This window comes from Peromyscus maniculatus, chromosome 11 (genome assembly GCF_049852395.1).
Source record: "Peromyscus maniculatus bairdii isolate BWxNUB_F1_BW_parent chromosome 11, HU_Pman_BW_mat_3.1, whole genome shotgun sequence".
Lineage (NCBI taxonomy): Eukaryota > Metazoa > Chordata > Mammalia > Rodentia > Cricetidae > Peromyscus > Peromyscus maniculatus.
In genome coordinates this window covers 90832111-90851993 of record NC_134862.1, presented here as the reverse complement: position 1 = coordinate 90851993, position 19883 = coordinate 90832111, and the positions used below count along the sequence as shown (strand labels likewise).

At 43.0% G+C, this 19883-nt stretch overlaps 1 protein-coding gene across 1 annotated transcript; it reads right to left on the bottom strand.

Annotated features, from left to right (window-relative positions):
* Window positions 1–1541: 1541 nt before the first annotated feature.
* Srp9 (signal recognition particle 9) lies at window positions 1542–19004 on the bottom strand. Its single transcript, XM_006988596.4, has 3 exons — window positions 18635–19004; window positions 4767–4835; window positions 1542–2611 (listed from the first exon to the last, which is right to left on the bottom strand). Exons 1-3 carry the CDS (start codon window positions 18704–18706, stop codon window positions 2492–2494), a joined length of 261 nt encoding a protein of 86 aa, XP_006988658.1. The 5' UTR covers window positions 18707–19004; the 3' UTR covers window positions 1542–2491.
* Between the last annotated feature and the right edge of the window lie 879 nt (window positions 19005–19883).

Here is a 19883-nt window from a genome sequence, read left to right as displayed (position 1 = left end):
AGAGCAAGAACTTGCTTGAAATATTTTACATTGCTATGGATTTTAGTTTATTGATACAAATTTAATTTTGTTATGCTAAATATATCTCTAAAGGTGTTATGTTTGTGCAGCTCATTGAAATTGTAATGTATAAATAAAATATACAGATTAATAATTAGTCATCTATGATATTCAAACTCATAGTCATGTTAGTTAAGTTTTCTAGGTATATATAGATATATTTCAGTTAGGTAGGTAATCGTCAAACACTTCAAAGACCTACAGAACATGGCATTTAAAATAGTTTAAAAACTTAAGACTTTCTGGACAGTGAGACACATCTGCTCCTGGCAGCACCAATTTACTTCAAAGAGAAAGATAGATGTTGAAAACACTCAATATGGAGTTTATCTTCTTGGCAAAAATAGCCATTTGGACAAGAAACTGCTCTTGCCTGGACTGCTGATAATATGTTGTATAAACTGGACATGCAGGACCCATAGGAAAATGACCACCAAATTTGCCAAAATGGGGCGAAATGATTCTTCAGGTTCCTGCTTTGCAGAGGAGACTGCCAAATATTTTACAGGACACAAGGAGAAGTGACTAAAAAACTCTAGGTCTACTGGCTGAAGATGGATGCCCCAATGTTACAGAGGAACTCTGAATGACTGTCCAGGCAGGTAGAGGTCTCTGTTATTCTAGATTTTGGAAGTTGTTTTACAATGCAGTTCCTGTTTACTTAGGTAATATTATATCCTTCTGGAGACTCTGATGTAGTTGAAGGCTAGATAGTTATAATTTTCCTTGGTTATGATAAAAGATAAATTAGATATGAACCTTAGACTTACAAATATAGGATAGATAGAATCTTTAATTTTGCCAAATACAAATTTGGCTAGATACTGTAATCGTAATTCTTGCTTGATAACTGTTCTATTATATGTAATTTTACTATGTTAAAGTTAAAACCCTCCCTTTTGATTAGACAGAAAAGGGGAAGTGCTGTGGGATGTTCTGTATGCTGTGAATATGTGTTGCTCTGTTTGGTTGATAAATAAAGCCATTTGGCCTATGGCAAGTCAGGTTATAGCTAGGCAGGAAATTGAGGATAGACAGGAAGAGAAAGGAGAGGCAGGAGAGACGCTGCTATCCGCCGCCAGGAGAAGCAAGATGTAGAAGTACTGGTAAGCCACAAGCCATGTAGCAAAGTATAGATTTATAGAAATGGGTTAATTTAAGATGTAAGAGCTAGCTAGCAAGAAGCCTGAGCTATTAGGTCATATACAGTTTGAAAATAATATAAGCCTCTGTGTGTTTATTTGGGACCAAGTGGCTGTGGAACGCAGGCAGGAGAGATTCATCCTGACTGCAGGGCCCAGGCGGGACACAGGAAAACTTCCAGCTACATGGTGGCCCACACCGTTAGTCCCAACTCTTGGGAAGCAGAGGCAAGTGAATCTCTGTGAGTTTGAGGCCAGCCAGGGCTAGTGAGACCCTAGCTAAAGAAAGAGAAGGAAAGGAAAGAAACATACACAAGAAATTAAAAACTTGAACAAAAATAGTATGCTTATATTTTATTTACTGACTTCTAAAACAGGCTAAAATTCTTAAAATAAAAATTTCAAGTTAAAATGTTATTAACATGACAAATTTTTACAAAATATACTTTAGTGCAGGACCTTCTTCACTTTACTCTTGAGCAGACAACATGGGACATTACATTTAGGTGGTAAAATCAGATGACAAATACAGGCTAAATATGAAAGAGTAGACTTCTGGTTTACTGAAACCTAACAGTTCTAAGAGGCATGCTATGCTTAATACTTTAGTTCAGTCTGAATAATCCTTACCCTTCTGAGCAACCACAGGCAGGAATTACATGATGAATATTCTGCATAGCGTGGTTTCCTTCCGTCACAGTCACCATCATTCTGCCTGTGCACTCAAGTAACCGAAAGTCAGACTCACAGCTTGACTTTGCTCAGCAAGCTGATGCTACATATCCCTTCTATTCAAACACAGTTTGAACCTGGCAAGAAAGGTACAGCAGGCTTGCAATTCCCACCGATCATGCGCACTGCAGAGCAGTGACCTCAGCTGCCAAGTTTATTATAAACGGCACAAATGTTATGCTCCAAAAGAAACATACCAACACAGCAAAAGGTTACATTTTATTTCCTCTTAAACACAATCTAGAAAGAACTAACTTTTCTTGTTAATTCATCAACAAATTGCTGATATGAATTTATCAGAAAAATAATTACATATTTGCCCAACATCAAAGGATCTGCAAAAAGTTACTAAGGTATTTCTTATTCAGTTTCCAAAAATAAAGGTTTTCTAACTGAAAGCGCTGACATCCCACTGTCTAAAGCAATCCTTAGAACACAGGCTGGTCTCTCAGCTCAACAGCTCAGTTACATAAATATTTTCTTCCCAACACTTTCTCAGTTTCAAAAGCTATTTACTTCCCAAGAACATACAAACAGCCTTCTTCATTGCAAACCATTCATTCTGTTTCCATGGAGACGCTGCGGGATTCCTTGGCCACCATAAGTCGCATTAGTTGACTGTGGAATTTCTCAATCTTCTTTACATCTTGAGCTTGGTCTGTTCTGTACACCAAACACTGTCAGAAAATGTAAAGACATAAAAACTAAGCAAAGCTAGATTCTAGTAATGAGGGAAGCAGGTTAGTGGTCAAATATCTGGGAGTCTTGTCTGCCCTTATTTTGCTCTATTCTCTCTGGAGTCATACTGAGCATCCAACAATTGCTTTCCCTACATTACTTTAAATGCCACTGCTGCAGATGAAATGTACAGAAACTCCTCTAGGGAACATCTCAAAAATGGCAAGTTAAATCCTGCTGTCTATAAGTTCCAGTCCCCTCTTCTGGCCTCCTAAGGTACCAGGCATGCACATGGTACACAGACATACATGCAGCAAAACACCCACATACCTAGAATAAATTAATAAAAAAAAGCTGAAGGTCATTCTCAGCTACATAGCAAGTTCAGGCCAGCATGGGCTACAAGACTTTTACTATTAAGTTGTATTTATGTATTTCCTACTGGAGAGACCGGTCTCTTCCTAATGCAGAAAACACATCAGAGGGACCTGAGGATGACATGTAAAGGGTTTGTTTTTAAGGGAGTTAACAATCAAGTTTTCACTTTTAAAAATCATTCTGGCGGGGCTGGAGATATGCTCAGTAGTAGTGCACATGTAGTGTGTGGACAGCCCTTGGAAAATGGGAGGGAAACTCTGTGTGTGTGTGTGTGTGTGTGTGTGTGTGTGTGTGTGTGTGTGTGTGTGTGTAAGAGAGAGAGAGAGAGAGAGAGAGAGAGAGAGAGAGAGAGAGAGAGAGAGAGAGAGATCACTGGCAGTGCACAGGATGAACTAAAGAAAGGCACGGCATGTTGAGACGGTTCTAATACACCAGTGTGGCCCTCATCTGAGGAGAGCATCAGTGAAGATGGAGAGCCGGTGACAGGAGCAGGAGGCGGAAGAGGCTGGAGTCAGCAAGTCCGAATGCCTAGCCCAGTGTAGGTATGGCACGTTAAGAGATCAAAATGCTACTTTCCAAATAAACCAACAGTAGGCATAACCACCAAAGAAAAGAAGGGACCAAATACCATCCCCAGGCTTCTGGCCAGGTGGGTGACAGCATGCCTAACCACAGACCAGAAGGAGCAGATGAAGAGCTGATAGGTGCCACTCTGGAAAGGCTAACTCTGAAGGGTGCATTAAGTAATGTCACTTGACTTGAGTTAGTCAGAGTCTCAGAAGAAAAATAGGAGTCAAATACACAAATCTGTAAGCAGACATGAATACAGAAGGTACCAGCTGTCAATCTAATGGACTGTTCTAGAAGAAGCAATACAAAAGGATAACCAAGGCCAGAATACTGGTAAAAGATGGTATTTATGGGGAAACATCTAGTAATGAGCAGAGACGGGAACACAGAAGAACAAGGCAAACATAGAGCAAAGCTACAAGTGCTAAAACTTCCCACGGAATATGGTCTTCACACCGGACGTGGAGGGGATCAAATGAACATGAACTAATGACAGCATGGTGAGTTCACATCAGGAGCAGTACTGGTGGAGGGCACAGGAGTCCAGCCAGAGGCAGGGAAGGACCAATGGAGAAACGGCAACAAGCCCTGGGTCTGGTTTCAAATATATCATTTATGGAGCCAGGCATGATGATGCACACCTTTGATCCTAGCATTTTGTGAGTTCGAGGCCAGCCTAGTCTACATAGTGAGTTCCAGTACAGCCAAAGCTACACAATGAAACCCTGACTCAAAAAGAACAACAAACAATTATATAAAATGGACTTCTCACCATGAGAAAGGAAACCTGCTCAATTTAAATCTCTACATTTCTCTGGCTTAAGGCCTAAGAAGTGGCTCTTGGGCCACTGCTGGTACACTGCCTTCCCGAAGCAAGCTCAGCTACTTCCTGAGTCTAAAAGAACAGCTTCAGGCCAGGTGGTGGTGGTGCAGACCTTTAATCCCAGCACTTGAAGGCAGAGGCAGGCGGATTTTGTTGAGTTCGAAGCCAGCCCAGCTACAAAGTGAGTTTCAGGACAGCCAGGGCTACAGAGAAACCCTGTCTCAAAAACCCAAAAAGAACCGCTCTAGAATGAAGTCTTCACTATGGAATGCATGCACAGCAAGTACCCTAGAGAGGTCATCTGCACGAACTCTCCATAAAGAACTTCAAACAATGGTCAACTCACACACACCCCCCTGCAACAAATAAAAATGGATACTTACAACTAAATCGTCTGTTACTTTGATACACAGATTCCCATCAACATGCCTGTATTTGAGAACCACACGTACCTGCAATAAAAATACTGATTTAAAAACAGCAAAAATAGACAGATGGCACTATTCATAAACAATTGAGTCACGTGGGTGCAAAAGCTCTACAGAATAAATGCCCCAGACACCGGAAAGTGCTCCCACTGTAACCCCTTCACTGAGATGAGGTGAAGGGGGAAAGCCAGCACAGTTCAATTATATATGTTCTATGTATACTTTAAATAGATGTGTGCATATGATACATGTGTGCACATGTATGCAGAGCTATGTGCTCTAGTCTTCATTGTGTTTTTTAAAGATTATTTTTATTTATGTGTTTAGACACTTGTGTGCTTTCCCTGCATGTATGTCTGTGAACCATGATGAGTCCCTGGTACCTGCAGAGGCCAGGAGAAGGTGTTAGTGTCCCTGGAACTGGAGTTACAGATGGTTGTGAGCTGCCATCTCGGTGCAGAGCTGGAAACCAAACCTGGATCCTCTGCAAGAGCCCTCTCCCCAGCCCTGTCTATGTTCTCTCCTGAGAGGGGGTCTCTCAATGAACCCAGAGCTTACTGGCTGGCCAGGCTGGTGGCCAGTGAGCTCTGGGAATCTGCGTGTCTCCCTCCTGCTTTCTGCCCACTCAGTGCTGGAGTTACAGATGCACACCACGCCCAGATTTTACACAGGTGCTGAGGATCCAAATTCAGGTCCTTAAGTTCACACAGCGAGCATTTTAATCACAGAGCCATCTCCCTAGCCCCTATTTTAAAAACAAACAAACTTTTGTTCTCAAAGGTGGGCGCTGTATTTGGGGTTTGAAGAAATGTACTAAAATCCCCAGCACACACATCAAGGAATGTCTGTGAGGTGGCCTGGCACTCTGTCAGTCAAACAAGTGACAGGAAGGGATGGCAGGGAGCAGAAATGCAAAGTCCAACTCCATCCCTCAGGAAAGCGTGCTGCAGGCGGGCAGGCCACGCCCCCTTCCCACCTGTGCACAGTCCTCTGGGAAGACAGTTCAGACTGCTCAGCACAGGCCCATCTTTATCAGGGCAGCACAGGAGGAGGCTGTTACCAGGAAGGGAGTCCACCTAAAGAGTCCACGTCCTCCCAAAGCCAGAATCGCTCAGAACAGTGAGCCTGTGTCACGGGACACTTTCTGATGCTCGCTCTTCTACACTTAAGTAGCCGTGACATAATCTGGATATTGGCACACCCCTCTACAACAGCAGCCCACACTTCACTTCTAGGAACAATTTCTGTCACTGATGAACGCAAACACAGAGACTGAAGCAGTCAGTGCTTTGCTATCAGTAACTCCTGTTTAGGTCACTTTAAAAAACAAAACAAAACCCTAAGGCTCACCGGCCCTTTCCTGCCCTTTGAGCCCCCAATTCCAAAAGCCCACAAATATAAAATGATTTCTGTAGTGGGTAGCCATTCCAGCTTGGTTCTGGAAGTTCCAACCCCCATTGAGACTCTGGCAACTGTCACGCCTATGAGGCGGGGCGAGGGGAGGCGCCTGGGGACCCGAGAGCTGGATGGGCCAGCGCTCGCTCTGGGCGCGCTCTCGGTGCCGGAACGCTGACCGGTGCAGATTGACTGTGCAGAGCTCCGGAGAACACCGCTGGACTGCACTACACCTTCCCCAGACCCTGCGACCTACCCATTACTTAATTTGTGAGTTACGCCATTAAATAAATATCCTTTTAACTACGTGGAGTGGCCAAAATAATTTCTCCAATATCTGGCGCTCACGTGGGGCAAACTCCAAAGGCCTGGGCGGCTCCCGCCGTCTCCTCCCTAGCTGGTGGGTACCTAAACCCGCCTGCAAAGTTCCATATAACCAGGGAACACCTACACGGTTCCATTCCCGAAAAAGGGAGCAGCTAGTCAATTCCCTAGCTTAGCCCCAGACCAGCGAAAGAGGCAGGAGAGTGCTAGCTCCGATTTCCGCCATCTCCGCCATTTCCGCCATCTCCCTCCGACTCTAGCCAAGATCGCCAGCAGGCCCTGTTTCGGAGCTGTACCAACGCCACCTGCTGGCTGAAAAGTGCTACTACACGAAAGGTAAGCATATTGTTTCAAGTAAAGGTACTTGATAATTTTACACCTTAAAATTGACTAACAAATTTTGAGTAATTCGTGTAATATGGCCGACAACATTACCTCACAAGAGTTTAAAAACCTTTTTGCCTGTATGATGAATGACATCTTCCTGGAAATATACGACATTCCTAAGGCATATCTGGGCTATACCATTTTGGCATTCATCATAATAATTCACACAGTGTTCAAACACTGGTTTAAGAACAAAGATGAGGCCGGGCGTTGGTGGCGCACGCCTTTAATCCCAGCACTCGGGAGGCAGAGCCAGGCGGATCTCTGTGAGTTCGAGGCCAGCCTGGGCTACCAAGTGAGCTCCAGGAAAGGCGCAAAGCTACACAGAGAAACCCTGTCTCGAAAAATCAAAAAAAAAAAAAAAATCATTATTGGGACTGATACAGGCTTTAAAAGATAGCAATGAAGGCTTACAGAAAAAGATTCTCTCTCTGGAATCTGCTTTCAAAGATAGCAATGAAGGCTTAGAGAAAAAGATTCTCTCTTTGGAATCTGCTTTCAAAGATAGCAATGAAGGCTTAGAGAAAAAGATTCTCTGGAATCTGCTTTCAAAGATAGCAATGAAGGCTTAGAGAAAAAGATTCTTTCTCTAGAATCTGCTAATCAGGATTTACAAAACAGGCTTATACCCAAAATTGATTTTATTGATAATAAATATGAATATTTAATGGATAGAACACTAACTCTCCAGAGTGAAGTTGTGGCTACTCAGACAGTATATAAGGAAGAAAGATTATTGTTAATTGATAGGATAAGGTCCATGGAATCATGTGTTTCTGAGGAACATAAAAACTTCTATGATTCCATGAGAAATATGGAGTCCCTTGCAAGAGAGGAGGTTCACTCCCTAGAACAGACCCTAGGTGCTCGTTTGCAAGCCCTAGAAGAAACTCTCAGTAAACATGACAAGGGAACTAATAAGCAGAAGGTCAAGACCATAGAGGTTGTAACATCTCCAAATGGCTCTCATACAATGGCTTATCCTGTTATTGTCCATGAGAAGCCAGCAGATGACACACACCCCGAGCCATATATGACATATACATTACAACCAATTTCAACAAGGGACTTTAAAAATATAAAGGAAGCAGTAGTTACGTATGGGATACAATCCACATATGTAAAACAGATGTTAAATTCGTGGTCTACCTCACATAGAATCATTCCAGATGACTGGCATCAGTTAATTTCAGCTGTTCTAGAATATAGTCAGCAGTTACAGTGGAAAAGCTGGTTGAGAGAAGAGGCAAAAAATTTAGAACAACAAGGTAAAATCAGAGGTTTTGTGATCTCCCAAGATCAAATACTTGGTGAGGGATGTTTCGCTGACAGGAATGTACAAGCCACTTATGATGAGCATACAATATCCCTATGCCGTACAGCAGCTCTAAATGCTTGGGAAAAAATTCCAGAACCTGGAAAACCAACTGAGGTATACACAAAGATATTTCAGGGACCGCATGAACCCTTCACTGATTTTTTACAAAGACTGAACAGAGCTATAACAAGAGCTGTGTCAGACAAAGAATTAAGAAAAGTATTAACTGAGTCCTTGGCGTTTGACAATGCTAATGCAGAATGCAGAAGAATACTTACACCATTAAAGATCAGATCAGCTCCTTTGGAAGAATGGATTCAATATACTAATGGTGTTCAGTCTCAACTACAGTAATGAGGCTTGGATAGGAGAGACAAATCCCAGAGGTGAAAGAAGGCCCCGTGTTACCAAATGTTTTAAGTGTGGTACACCAGGTCATATAAGTAAAAACTGTACATGGGGTACTCCTAGAAGCAATACACCTTCTAGGAATAGCCTAAACAGGAGACCCCAACCACCTCCTGGATTATGTAGAAGATGTGGCAAAGGCCGACATTGGACCAGTGAGTGCAGATCAAAAATAGATATACAAGGCAACCCTTTACTGGCGGGAAACGCCTCAGGGGGCCTCTTGCAGGCCCCCAAACCAAACGTAGTACGAACATTCCCTGCCACTGTGGAAGAAATTCCTCTCCAGGACAACTGAATAAACCAATGCCTAATGTAAAAACCGATACTGCAATGGATGATAAAACAGCTTTGATAGCTGGATCACAGTTTACAAAGAACACTATAAAACAAATATTTTGGCAGACTTCCATAAATGAACAAAAGACCAAAGCTTAGAATTCGAATTAATGGCCTGGTTCTGGAGGGCCTGGTAGACACAGGTGCAGATGTGACTATAATTACACCAAAATCATGGCATCCGAATTGGCCTCTTCAAGAGGTAGATGTCCAACTGTTAGGGATTGGCACCCTATCTCAGATAAAACAGAGTTCGAGATGGGTTGAATGCATAGGGCCAGAAGGACAGAGAGGAAGGCTGAAGCCTTATGTAGCAAATGTAGCAGTAAATCTTTGGGGCTGAGATCTGTTACAACAGTGGAATACCCAGATTAAAATTCCTACACTTTCAGAAAAGGAATACAGACCAATGCATGTTTCTAGGAATAATATCATAACATGCTATAAAAATCAGTCACCAACCATTCAGGCTGTTCACAAACAGAGCACGACTGTTGTTGAACTCTCAGAAGTACCAACTGCCTTACCTTTAAAATGGCTAACTAATAAACCTGTCTGGGTTGGACAATGGCCTTTGACAAAAGAGAAGCTACAAGCTTTAGAACAGCTGGTTCAAGAGCAGTTAAATGCTCAACACATTGAAGAATCTACCAGTCCTTGGAATTCTCCTGTATTTGTTATTTAAAAAAAAATCTGGTAATTGGAGAATGCTGACAGATCTGAGAGCTATTAATAAAGTAATTCAGCCAATGGGCTCCCTACAGACTGGGATGCCCTTGCCCTCTATGCTACCAAAAGAATGGCCTATAATAGTTATTGACTTAAAAGACTGTTTCTTTACCATACCCTTACAGGAAAATGATAGAGAAAAATTTGCCTTCACAGTACCTAATTATAATAATTCTCAGCCAGTCAAGAGATATCAATGGAAGGTCCTCCCACAGGGAATGTTAAACAGCCCTACTTTGTGTCAATACTTTGTGCAGAAACCATTAGAGATAATTCGTGTAAAGTTTCCACAATCCATAATTTATCACTATATGGATGATATCCTATTAGCTGATCCAAAGTTAGATACATTGGAAAGCATGTTTGAAGAAGTAAAAAAAGTTTTGCCTCGCTGGGGACTGCAAATTGCTCCTGAAAAAATACAAAGAGGAGATTCTATTAATTACTTAGGATATAAGATAGAGCTACAAAAAATTAGACCCCAAAAGGTACAACTAAGAAGAGATAGATTGAAGACTCTTAATGATTTTCAAAAGTTATTAGGAAGCATTTCCAACTTACTGGGTATCATGGGAATACCCAAAGATGGACTACAAAATTTGGCTAATACTCTAGAAGGGGACAAAGAATTAAATAGTCCAAGAGAATTATCAGCCGAAGCTGAGAAGGAATTGGCTCTAGTAGAAAAGACAATTCGAGAAGCACATGTGGATCGTGTGGATCCAGAACTTAAATGCATTCTTGTCATATTCCCCTCCAGACATTCCCCAACAGGTATTTTGATGCAGAGGGAAGATATTATATTGGAATGGATATTCCTACCACGTAAACCAAATAAGAAATTAAAGACTTATATAGAAAAGATCTCTGATTTGATTCAAAAGGGTAAATTAAGACTTCGCCAGTTGACAGGAATGGACCCAGCAGAAATTGTAGTACCATTAACTAATGAGGAAATTTCATCACTATGGAAAGATAATGAATACTGGCAGAGAGCCTGCAGTAACTTTTTGGGAGAGATTAACAACCACTATCCCAAAAGCAAGAGAATAGAATTCATAAAGAAGACTGAATGGGTCCTTCCTCACATTGTACGACAAAAGCCAATTTCTGGAGTCCTCACATTCTATACTGATGCAAATAAATCAGGGAAAGCAGGATATAAATCAGGAGACTTAAGTAAAGTGGTGCAAAGTCCATATAGCTCTGTACAAAAGGCAGAACTGTATGCCATTCTTATGGTACTGATGGACTTCACAGAACCCCTCAATCTAGTCACTGACTCTCAATATGCAGAGAGAGTTGTTTTACATATTGAAACTGCTGAATTTATTCCTGATAATACAGAATTAACTTCATTATTCATACAATTGCAGGAAATCATCAGAAAAAGGGAACATCCTATATATATAACACATATCAGATCCCATACAGGTCTGCCAGGACCTTTAGCACAAGGTAATGATGAGATTGATCAGTTACTAATAGGTAATGTGCTAGAAGCTTCAGAATATCATAAGAAACACCATATAAATAGCAAAGGTTTGAAGAAGGATTTCTCCATCACTTGGCAACAGGCTAGGGATATTGTGAAAAAATGTCCTACTTGTTCCATCTATAACCAAACTCCATTAACTGCAGGGAGTAATCCAAAAGGTATACAAAGAAATGAAATTTGGCAGATGGATGTGTTTCATTTTGCAGAATTTGGAAGATTAAAGTATGTACATCATACCATTGACACCTATTCAGGATTTCAATGGGCAACTCCTATGAGTTCTGAAAAGGCTGATTCTGTGATTACACACCTATTAGAAGTTATGGCCATCATGGGAATACCTGTACAAATTAAGACAGACAATGCCCCAGCATATGTCTCCAATAAAATGAGACAGTTCTTTGCTTATTATAATATAAAGCATGTTACAGGTATACCACACAATCCCACAGGCCAAGCAGTCATAGAGAGATCCAATCGAACTTTAAAGGATATGCTAAATAAACAGCAACAGGTGACAATGACTCCTAGAAATAGACTGCATAGTGCTTTATTAACCTTGAATTTTCTCAATGCTAATGAGAAAGGAACAACAGCTGTGGAGAGACATTGGACAACAGACAAAACTCCTGAGCTAAACCAACCAGTTTATTTTAAGGATGTGCTGACCTCAGAATGGAAACCTGGATATGTTCTATGTTGGGGAAGGGGTTTTGCCTTTGTTTCTGCAGGAGAAGAAAAGCTATGGATACCAACAAAATTAATAAAAATTCGATTCGAACAGGAAAAACCCCTTGATGAAGTAAAAGATCATCCACCAATGTGACATCTCTACAAGTTGTAAGAAAAATTTAACAATCAAAGGGTGGGGTAGGGTTCTGTTTTTGTCTTTCCAGGATAATGGAAATACCCATCTTCCAAAACTCATAAGGCCTTGGATATCTGGATGTTTACAGCAGAAAGGAAGAATCTATTGGTACCAATCTACACATGGTAAAATCTCACTGTCTAACATCTTTCTCTCTATCAATCTAGAAAAGTTGTGGTTCCAATTCAATTATAGCCAAGCTGGCTTTGGAGATGGAATTGGCTCACTCCTTCTCTAAACCCAAGCATATTGCTAAAAGAAAAGTTTAAGAGATTCTTCAGTCCCATATCAGAAGAGCCCTCTGGTGTGAGACAGAAGGAAACCAATAAAAAGGGACCATTGTCTTCTAAATTCTAATTCTCTCCATGCTTACTCTTGATTTCTCAGAATCCTTTCTTACATGCTATGTCCTCTTTAAATCCAAACCTCCCATTTTTGATAACAAATAAGTTTTTCCAATAGCAATCTCAGAAGTCACCAGAAGGAAGATGGGGCCCCAACAACAACAACTCTACCCAATCCAGAATGATGCCATGGTAATCATCATCATACTACACTTCTTGCCAGATTTTCAGACAATCTTACCCATTACTCTAAAACTTGCTGCAGAACCTACAGTTAGTCTAACTGAGATTTAACTATCTGAGCTTTCTCACAGTACCCAACAGAGATAACATCACCCCCTAAACGGCAGGAAGCAATTCTAAGAAAACGACGCCCCTTCTCCCTTAGGTTTCATAATTCTCAGGGTTATGGATGACGGTTATAGGGTTGGGGGTGGAAGAAAATATTAACTCAGGATTGTAAAAAAAGAAAAAAAAGGGGGTGGGGGGAGAAGAAATGGAACAAATAGGTATAAGATATGATGGTAAATCATTGTATATACTAGTAAACAAACTTAGTAAAATAGCAACCTTAGATAATTTGCACTGTAATTTGTACTGTTATAGATTCTTATATGTTGATACAAATGTAAACTATTTTTATACTCCTGTTTAAGATAATTTGTATATTGATACAAATACAGAACTATATTTGTTATAATGTACATATATTTCTACTCTTATTTGAAACATTTTTATATTGATACAAATGTAAATTTATATCTGTCATACTTTATATATGCTCTACTTCTGTTTAGGATATTCGGTATATTGATATATATTTAATATTATTGTCATATTGCATATCGCACTATATATTCCTACCTCTGTTATAAATATCTTGTGTATTGTCACAATTTTGAAGTCATCGTTCTTCACCATACATTTGCTTATAGACTGTTTACCTTATTTATGTGAAGCCTTAGTCCTTAGGTTATTTCAATAGATAAGATTTATAGATTTATAGTCGCCTATGCCTGTCATCTCTATAGGTACGTTAGTTAGGTTATCCAGATTTACAGATACATAGATCAGATGGGCAGGTAATCTTCAAACACTTCATAGACCTGGAGAATATGGCATTTAAATAACTTAGAATTCTGTTGACGTGAGACACAATTGCTCCTGGCTGCACCAATTGATCCCGAGAGAATGTTGGGCTTCTAAGACATTTCCATTTGGAAGTTTGTCTTTTGGCACAAAATGGCCTACTGGGCAAAGAACTGCCCTTGCCTTGATGGCTGACAGTACAAATGCAATGCTCTCCTTTCTGGACAAGCAGGACACAAGGAAAGCGACCACTGTACTCTGCCAAGACAGGGTAAGATGGTCTTTCAGAAATCCTGCTTCTGAAAATGGTCTGTCAGATACTCTAGGCCTGTAGCCAATTTGAATGCACCAACAATGCTGAGAAACATTAGGTGACTGTCCAGGCTGCCAGCTGTCTTGGTCTACTCTTGCAAGATTCCCGAAAGTTGCTTGCATCCATCTATCATTTCTCAGGGACCATTATGTTCCTTCTCAGGTCTTTGATGGGATTGAAGACTAGCAGTTATAGTGACAACTTAGTATATATAATATCTTAGATAGAACATATTAAGTATTAGGTTCAGGTTCTTTAGGATAGGACACCTTTGAATGATCTTTATAACATGCTGTTTACCTATGCTCTATACTTCTCTGGATTTTAGTATGTGTTTCTTGCTTGATATTGTTTGCATTGGTTGTAGTTACATCTTATCTAGGTCATTATCTCTCATTATTTCTGGACAATATTTGATAACCATTCCTTTGTATATAGTCTTGTATTAGTTTAGAACCTTCTTATTTAGACAAAAAGGGGGAGATGTAGTGGGTAGCCATTCCAGCTTGGTTCTGGAAGTTCCAACCCCCATTGAGACTCTGGCAACTGTCACGCCTACGAGGCGGGGCGAGGGGAGGCGCCTGGGGACCCGAGAGCTGGATGGGCCAGCGCTCGCTCTGGGCGCGCTCTCGGTGCCGGAACGCTGACCGGTGCAGATTGACTGTGCAGAGCTCCGGAGAACACTGCTGGACTGCACTACACCTTCCCCAGACCCTGCGACCTACCCATTACTTAATTTGTGAGTTACGCCATTAAATATATATCCTTTTAACTACGTGGAGTGGCCAAAATAATTTCTCCAATAGATTTCAGTGTGGCAAGAAGTTTGTCTAGGTGAGGACAGAGGAGAAACTCATCCAGAATATAAAATAACTACCAATGTTTACAATATCTGACCTATTCTCTGAACAAATTCAGTATTGTAATTTTTTTTTAATTTACTTTGTAGAAACAAAGAGAAACCAAATTTTAAAAGATAAACTAAGCAAGGCAACAATGTAGGATTTTAACTGTTGGCTAAAATATACTCATTGTTTCCACAGGGACGGAGAGTTATGGGGCTAATGGTGCTACAAGACAGGTATCCATTTTCAGAGGAGTCACAGACAAAAACTCAAGGCTCCTTGTCCACTGAGTTCGGCAAACCAAAATAATCAGACATAGCAGAATGAACTAAGAGTCCTAGAAAAAAAATACTGTGAAAATACTAAAGGGATAAAAGCAGTTTACACTGAGAAAAGGGGAAGGAAGAGTCACTTTCCTTAGGAGGTGGCTTTGAAAACCGCATGTCTTGTTTTCCCAGAGAGAAGGCTGGAGAAAGTATAAGCAGCATTCTGAACAAAGATCCAATGTATCCTATGGCTTCAGCTATGGGGTGAGGGTTGGGGTATGATTGAGTCAAGACAGTGAGCTGGGAATTTGGAACTTTATTCAATAATCAATGAAGAACTGGTTTTAAGCACAGGACATTTCAGTGTCTCTATTTTCAGACAGCTACGGCAGGAATGTGAAGGAGGGTCTAAAAGGAAGACAGACCCAACTAAGAGGCTCTTTCTCAGTCCACCAGCAACAGCATTTCCGCTCAAGCCATGCAGGTCAGTGTGGTAAAGGATGAGGAGACATGTATGGGCTCCACAGGAAATGTGCTGGGGAGAGAAGGCGCAATCTTAGCAAACACTTCCGAGACCTGACAAGCTGTCTTCTTTAGTCCTTCAAGGGTCAGAAGGGCTGGGGTTCAGAGCCAGGGTCTGTACTTGAGCTTAAGCTCTCAGAGCAAATCATCTTGGAACTTGAGAATGCGGTTCATGCTCTACATCCCTCTCCAGTCAGGGGAAAAGTGAAAACCTAGCAGAAGGCTACGAGGAAGCAGAAGTCCATAGGCCACTAGGATTTTCTAGCTAGGTAGAAATGCAAGGTTCTTCCCTTCCTGTCTGTTCTAGACATGTCTTCATCACCACCACTTCCTGTCTGTTCTAGACATGCTTTCACCACCACTTCCTGTCTGTTCTAAACATGTCTTCATCACCACCACTTCCTATCTGTTCTAGACATGCTTTCACCACCACTTCCTGTCTGTTCTAGACATGCTTTCACCACCACTTTCTATCTGTTCTAGACATGCTTTCATCACCACCACTTCCTGTCACTTCTATTTTCATGTTCCCTACAACTGCCACCACATTCCTAAAAATATAGCCACTCTGGGTGCTGGTATATTCTTCCCCACTCTTTCACTAAATTAAAAAATTATACTATTGTCGGTATCAGGCCCTTCTGGACAGAATCCCGTACCACCCTACAGCACGTTGCTCAACTGAGGAAATGGCAAGGGGAAGGAACATGAACCAGGTCGATACCAGAAGCCACCATCACAAACTGCCATTTCAAAAATACCTAATCTATTTCACTATTTATTATCACTTTGTAAATAAAACTGACGAACTATTAATGTCAATTTAAGAATAACAGAATAATTAGTTTTAAATCTCATCTTAGAAGGGAGCCTGGAAGAGGATTATCTAGATCAGGTTGGCCTGTGGGCATGTGGGACTGTTTACTGGGCCCTGAACTGTAGGAGCAGAGCCAGCCAGCTAAGAACCAGGGGACACAAGCAAGCAGGCAGCCTGGTTTTCCATTCACTTCTCTCTGCTCTTGACTATGGTTGTAATGCTTTCAAGTTCCTGCCTTGACGTCCCTCAATACTAGACTTTAACTGGAATGGTAAGCCCAATTAGCCCTTCCTCCCCTGTACTGCTGTCTGTCAGGGGTGTTGTCATAGCAACAGAAATGAAATTACAACCATTGGCACCATGAAAAGCCAGGAATGGTGGCACAAGCCTGTAATTCCAGCAACAGGCTGCTGCAGAGGACCTTCAGTTCAAGGGCAATTTGGGCTTAACACAGCAATACCTCTTCTCAAAAAAATACAGAAGGGGATGGATGGGGGAGCTAGACTAGGAAGATCCAGAGTTCAAGATCATTCTCAACTACATAGTAAGTTAAAGAGGCCCATCTGGGCAGGTGGGAAGAGGATGTCTTAAAAATAAACAAGGATGGATCAAAATGTCTACTGTCTATTCAGGTCTTCTATTGTTCCGGCTCATTCCTCCTCCTCCTCCTCCTCCCCCTCCCTTCTTCTTTTCCTTCTAACGCACTTCTTCCTCTTCTTCCTCTCTCCCTAAAACAGGATCTTATTGTGTAGCCTAATCTGACCTCAAATTCTCTCTTCTCCTTTCTTCAGCTTCCTGAATGCTGGGATTACAGGTATACACCACCATTCCCTTCCTGGGTCAAAGACCACTTATTATTATAATAGCAACTTATCTTGCTGCGGCTGGACACAGGTTTGGTTCCCAGCACTCGTATGGTGGCTCACAACCATCCCCAACTCCAGATCCAGGGGATTTAATGCCTTCTTTTGACTCTGTAGGCACCATGCTGGCAAAACACTGATATACATAATAATTAATGAAATAATCTTTTTTAAAGATGCTCTTTATTTAAAAAAAAAAAAAAAATACCTGTAGTAAGTACTGCTATTACAAGTTGCCAGCACCAGCCGGGTGATGTTGGTGAAGGTCTTTAATCCTAGCACTTGGGAGGCAGAAGTAGCATCTCTGTGATTTCTAGGCCAGCCTGGTCTACAGAGCAAGTTCCAGGACAGCCAAGGCTACACAGAGAAACCCTGTCTCTGAACAAACAAACAAAAACCAAGTTTCCAGCACCAATGTATTTTTAAATTTTTTTTACTTAGTACTATTATTTTGGGCGAGTGTTTGGTTAGAGGACAACTTTGGGGAGCTGGTTCTTTCTTTCCATCTCTATGTGAGTTCTGCATGCTAAGCACCTCCCCAGCCCCGATATAGAGCTCTAAAAACAGTTCGTGTTATATGTGGGTCATTAGAAATGGCATACAGAGCAGGGCGGTGGTGGCGCACGCCTTTAATCCCAGCCCTCGGGAGGCAGTGCCAGAAGGATCTTTGTGAGTTCGAGGCCAGCCTGGACTACAGAGCGAGATCCAGGAAAGGCGCAAAGCTACACTGAGAAACCCTGTCTAGAAAAACAAACAAACAAAAGGCATACAGTAAGCCCCGAGCCCCGGTTCTTGAGATCTGTTAGTTACTTCTCATTTTCTTTTTTCTCCCGTGGGTATATTCATAATACATGTATCTACCGCACCTTCAACAATCCTTAAGGGATGGTGAAATTTACCTCTGTGTCTCTCACAGAACCTATTCTGAATTGGTGAGATGGGAATGGGGAGATTTGCTTTGGGGAAAGAAGCCGTTTGCAAACACTTCTGCCTGAGGTATAAGGAACACTTCTGCCAGAGTTTTAAGTGCAAGATTCTCAGGGTTTCAAAGCGATCACTGACCCACAGGAAAGTCTAAGAATCCCCATTATCCTGGGGAGTGGGGCAGGTGAGTCCCGACCGGGGCCCTTCCAAGGCTGTCTGAGTGGGGGCCATAACATTATCACCACTGTATAAACGCCTCTGGGGAAGAGAAAGGGGCACCAAATAAGTGACGGACAGGAAAGAGAAGGCGCAGGGGGAGGAGCCCCAGCCTCAGCGACACGTAAACCAACCAAAGCCAAGGCGGAAGTTAGGGGTTCCCTCGGGGGAGGCCGCCGTGGAGTCCGCCGCTGCGGAAAAGGCTCTGCCTAGGGATGCTGTCGGGGCCCCCGGGTCAGCCGGGAGGAGACGGAGGGCGCGGTGAGGCTCGAGGGCGGACGTTGCTTCCCGGACGTGCTAACGGCGCAGCCAAGGCAGAGAAGACCCCAGCCCCGGGGCCGTCCCGCCAGCGACTCACCTTCATGGGATCGGCGAGGTAGAGCTTCTCGGCCGCGCGGCTGAACTCCTCCCAGGTCTGGAACTGAGGCATCGCGGCTTCGGGCAGCGAGAGACGAGGCCACGGAGGGGAAACCAGCGCGGCCCACCGGCAGCCCACCGCCTCCTGCAACCGCCCACGGCGCGGGGCTGCGGCGGCGGCGGAAAGAGGGAGGCCGCTAGCGCCCACGCCATTGGTCGGCCTCGGCCGCGCCGGTCCAATGGGCAGGAGGCATGCTCCCAGGGGGCGGTGCCTCCGCTTGGAGCCGTCCGGAGCCGGGGAGAGGGTGGCGGCTGCCACAGCGCCGCCTGCAGGGCTGGAGGGGTCGTGTCTGCGCCTCTGCCTTCTTTCCCGGCTGTGATTGGTGACAGCGCAGCTCTGTGACCCGGCGGCGGCGTCCAAGTTAGAGGCGTGGTGATGACGAGGCCCAGCTGTCACACTCACAGCCTAATCAAGGAGTTGGGGAAACGTAACAGGAGTGTAAACAAAAACCTTCTGTGGTAGAGTTTTTGTACTGGCTACATGGAGCCAAAACGTAGCAGGTGAGCAGGGAAGGGCTGAACACCTAAGCACATGTTAGAGCCGCGGTGTGCTTAATATGAACAGTGCTTAGGGAATGGAGCAAGAGAAGAAGCAAGGAGCGAAGAAAGCCACGTCGTGGCATCTGCCAGGATAAGACATTCGAGCCTGGGCTGGAGAGGTGGCTCAGAGGTTAAGAGCACTTGCTGCTCATCCAGAGGACCTGAGTTCAATTCCCAGCATCCACATCTGTCTGCAACTCCAGTTCCAGAGAATCCAACACCTTTTCTGGCTTCCACAGGCACCAGGCACACAGGTGCCGCACAAACATATATGCAGACAAAACACCCACACCCATAAAATAAATTAATTTAAAAAAAGAAAAAAGAAATTTGAACCATTTCCTCCAGGCAATGTGTGACACAGGATAGCTTTTTTTTTTGTTTGTTTGTTTTTTGTTTTTTGTTTTTCGAGACAGGGTTTCTCTGTGTAGCTTTGTGCCTTGAACTCACTCTGTAGCCCAGGCTGGCCTCGAACTTACAGAGATCCACTTACCTCTGCCTCCTGAGTGCTGAGATTAAAGGCGTGTGCCGCCGCCGCCGCCGCCGCCGCCGCCGCCGCCGCCGCCGCCGCCGCCGCCGCCGCCGCCGCCGCCACCACCACCACCACCACCCAGGGTAGCTTTTAAAATAAACTTTTGGGAAGCAGAGGC

Excerpts from the sequence above, each read along its gene's own strand:
- Srp9 (XM_006988596.4), bottom strand. The coding sequence starts at position 18,706 with ATGCCTCAGTTCCAGACCTGGGAGGAGTTCAGCCGCGCGGCCGAGAAG. Across the intron at positions 4,836-18,634 it reads ACCTCGCCGATCCCATGAAG|GTACGTGTGGTTCTCAAATA; the intron begins GTGAGTCGCTGG and ends TTTTTATTGCAG. Across the intron at positions 2,612-4,766 it reads AAGTAACAGACGATTTAGTT|TGTTTGGTGTACAGAACAGA; the intron begins GTAAGTATCCAT and ends ATTTTCTGACAG.